Below are 3254 nucleotides of genomic sequence, written 5' to 3'. Positions count from 1 at the left end.
TGAGGGGCGGTGAATGGATTATGAGAGATGTGGGACACCTGGCAATTTGAGGCATTAGTGGGATGGCCAGGCGGCAGGCCTAGGGCAGGAGTTTTAATATAAGGGCCCAGGATCTTAGCCTCCTGGGGGACTGGGTGTCCCCCACCCCTGGGTCTTGGAAAACTCTCACTCCTAATTCCTTCCGATTCCTAGTTTCTGGGTGCTGGGAGATCCCACGTGTGGGCTGCCCCCTCGCCCCGGTCCCGGCTTGCGGAAGCCCCCCTCCCCCGCCCGCCACGGGTACCAGGCACCCCTCCCCCACCCGTGGGCGTTCGGAGCCCCTCCCACCACAGTAGGTACGGCGTGGTCACAGTCGGTGGTGGCCATGGCGGCTCGGGCTCAGGCCCTGGCGCTGGCGCTCTGGGGCTGGGCGCTGGTCCCGGCGGGGGCCCTGGACGCCATGGGCCCCCACGCGGCCGTCCGTCTGGCCGAGCTGCTGACCCCGGAGGAGTGCGGCCATTTCCAGTCGCTCCTGAAGGCGCCGGAGCCGGACGTCGAGGCCGAGCTGGCCCGGCTCTCTGAGGACCGGCTGGCCCGCGCCGAGCCGCCGGAGTCCACGTCCGTGCCGCCGGGCCGGCTGTGGCGGCGGCGGCGGGCGGCGGCCGAGCCCGCGGAGGTGTCGGACGGCTGTCGGGAGAAGCTGGCGGCCTGGCTGGCGGCGGAGGCCTCGACCCTGTCTTGGGACCGCGTGGTCCGGGCCCTGCGGCGCAGCGGCCGCCCCGACGTGGCCCGGGAGCTGGGCAAGAACCTCCACCAGCAGGCGACGCTGCAGCTGCGCAAGTTCGGCCAGCGCTACGTGCGGCCGCCCGCCGCCGGCCCCGCCCCCGGCCCCGGCCCCGCCCCCGGCCCCGGCCCCGGCCCCCGCCCCGCCGCCGCGCCCCTGGCCCCGCGCCCACGCCGCGCCTGGCTGCCGGAGCCGGACTGGGACGCGCTGCAGCTGATCGTGGAGCGTCTGCCCCAGGGTCCCTACGAACGCAGCCCGGCCGGCTGGGTCGGGCCGCTGGCGCTCGGCCTCCTCACCGGCTTCGTGGGGGCGCTGGGCGCCGGGGCGCTGCTCGTCGTGCTCACGCTGTGGGTCACGGGCGGCGACGGCCCCGGCCCCGGCCCTCCCCGGCGCAGGCTGGCCCAGGCGCGCGGCGCGGGGGAGGCGAGGCCGCTCCTGTCTGCGGAGCTCGAGCCGAGGGCCCGGGCGGCTGCGCGCGGGCCGGGGCGCCCCTCGCCTCAGTGCCCCTGGCTGTGAGACGGGAGCACAGCCTTGGCAGAGTGCTGCCTTCGCCCTATTATAAACGTTACCGAATACGCAAAGGAGGGAGCGAGCGTTGGTTTGTTGGAAATGGCCGCATCGCCAGCGGGGCTGCCAGCGGGAGAGGAGGGCCTCGGTGCCAGTGTCCCGGGGGTGGGAGGCAGGCCCTCCCCCTGGTCAGCTTTAGTGCCTCCTTCGCTCACAGGAGTTCTTGCATTTAGTGAGTGCTAACTGTATGCCAGGCCCTGTGCGGAGCAGTTACCTGCATTATTTGATAGAATCTTCAGAACCCAAGAAAAGCAGGTATGCTCTCCATGACACGTAAAGAAAGTGGCCACAACTAGTTAGTGGCAGAGTCAGGGTTTTGAACCCAGAGCTGCCTGAGCCGAAAGCTGAACTCCAGAGGGAATGATCTGTGACCAGTAAGGCAGCTTGACAAGATGAGTTTCTGTTTTACGCCCAGGCCCTGCTGGAGTGCGCAGGGGTGGTACAGCTAGAGGCGTCCCCACTTTCTGGGGCTGCTGCCTCCAAGCCGCTCCCCCTACTCAGGCAAGAGACAGTAAGACCTAGCCTCCCTGGAGCCCCAAACGTTTCCCACCCACCTGAGTGGCTGGGGCCCGGCCAGCCCATCTGGGGAGCTGAGCCTGGGTGAGCCCTCCGGCTCTGTCCCCTGCCACAGGGGAAGGCAGAGAGGACGGCTGTGGGGTCTGGCTGGGTGGGAGAGCTTGACTCCCCCGTCTACCCCGGGCCGAGGGGCTTTGGTGTGAGAACAATGACAGAATGACAGGCCAGTCCAAGAGGAGAGTTGAAAACAAGATTGACGTAACCCTTTATTGCAAATTCTAAAGTAAAAAGATGTACAGTACAAAGTAAAATTGAAATTTCAGACTATAAACTTCCAATCCACTTATGCATTCCCATTTCTCAAGCATTTCTGCCATTTCCGCGTAAACGGAACAGGGAACAAGTCGAGGGGGTGAGGGAAAGAGGAGATACAGCAAGGGAAAAAAATTAAGTGTCTAGAATAATCACAAACCCCAGAAGCAAGTGAAAGGAAAGACATTTTCTCGACCTGCTGTCCTGGTGATGAGAAGCGGGGGTGGTTGGAGCAGTGCAGTTTAAAATGGCTCTCAGAATAGCAGCATTTATGGTACCATTTCGTCTTCCTTAAGTCCAAATAATACTTTGCCCTTCCCTAGTGCCTTTGCCTCTGTATCTCAAAACACTTTACAAAACATTTAGTTAAAGCCTCACAACACCCCTGTGAGGTAGGTCAGTATTATTATCCCCATTTTACAGATGAGGAAACTGAGGCACAGAGAGGTTAAGTGACTTGCCCAAGGCCACACAGCGAGCCAGTGGTTGAGCTGGGGATGGAACACAGGAGTTCTGTCCCTTTTCTGGAACCACTGGACCACGCTCCCCTTTACCTATATACATTCTTCACACACACACACACCACACGTGCACACCCGCCCACCCCACCCCACTTAGCCTCTATGTACAGCAAACAGCAGTGGGGAGCAGGGGCAGGGGGTGCCTCAGGAGCACTTTCGTGGAGGAAATCTTGGTAATCTCAGAAAGGGAATCCAAGAAAGCACAGAGCTGAGCCACAGCACAGACCCTGTGCACACCTTGGACCCCTCCCGACCCAGATTTCCTCTTCTCTCCTGATGCCCCCCTGGCTGGCTAGTTGCAGCCGATTCTTTAGGGGGTGGGGGTACCTGAAAATGAACGAAGCTTTTTGCAAAACTTTGGGCAACATCTGAGAAAAGAAAGAGGCATCGTTACAGAAGATGCCCAGGACTCAAGTCACAAAGCCATAACCCATGGCAACTCACCTCCACAGCAGGCCTGGAGGCTGGGGCCGAGGGGAGGAGGATGGGGACTGACCTACCAGCCATCTCTCTCCAGAGTGGAGCTACTGGAGCGGACCAGAGTGGGCACTTCATAATCCTCCTGAGAGTGTTCC

The 3254-nt window shown here is 62.1% G+C and overlaps 1 protein-coding gene across 1 annotated transcript; it reads left to right on the top strand.

The window, feature by feature from the left end:
* The first annotated feature begins 364 nt into the window (after positions 1-364).
* On the top strand, positions 365-1279 carry TMDD1 (transmembrane and death domain 1). Its single transcript, XM_088025721.1, has one exon. The coding sequence runs from the start codon at positions 365-367 to the stop codon at positions 1277-1279; it is 915 nt and encodes a 304-aa protein (XP_087881847.1).
* The last annotated feature ends 1975 nt before the right edge of the window (positions 1280-3254 follow it).

Source organism: Eumetopias jubatus, unplaced genomic scaffold (assembly GCF_037043125.1).
Source record: "Eumetopias jubatus isolate StellerSeaLion01/CBP00866 unplaced genomic scaffold, mEumJub1_p1.0 scaffold_8, whole genome shotgun sequence".
Classification (NCBI taxonomy): Eukaryota; Metazoa; Chordata; class Mammalia; order Carnivora; family Otariidae; genus Eumetopias; species Eumetopias jubatus.
This window is presented reverse-complemented; position numbering and strand designations above follow the sequence as displayed.

Bases quoted from the DNA above. Each gene is read 5' to 3' on its own strand.
- TMDD1 (XM_088025721.1), top strand. From the start codon at position 365: ATGGCGGCTCGGGCTCAGGCCCTGGCGCTGGCGCTCTGGGGCTGGGCG.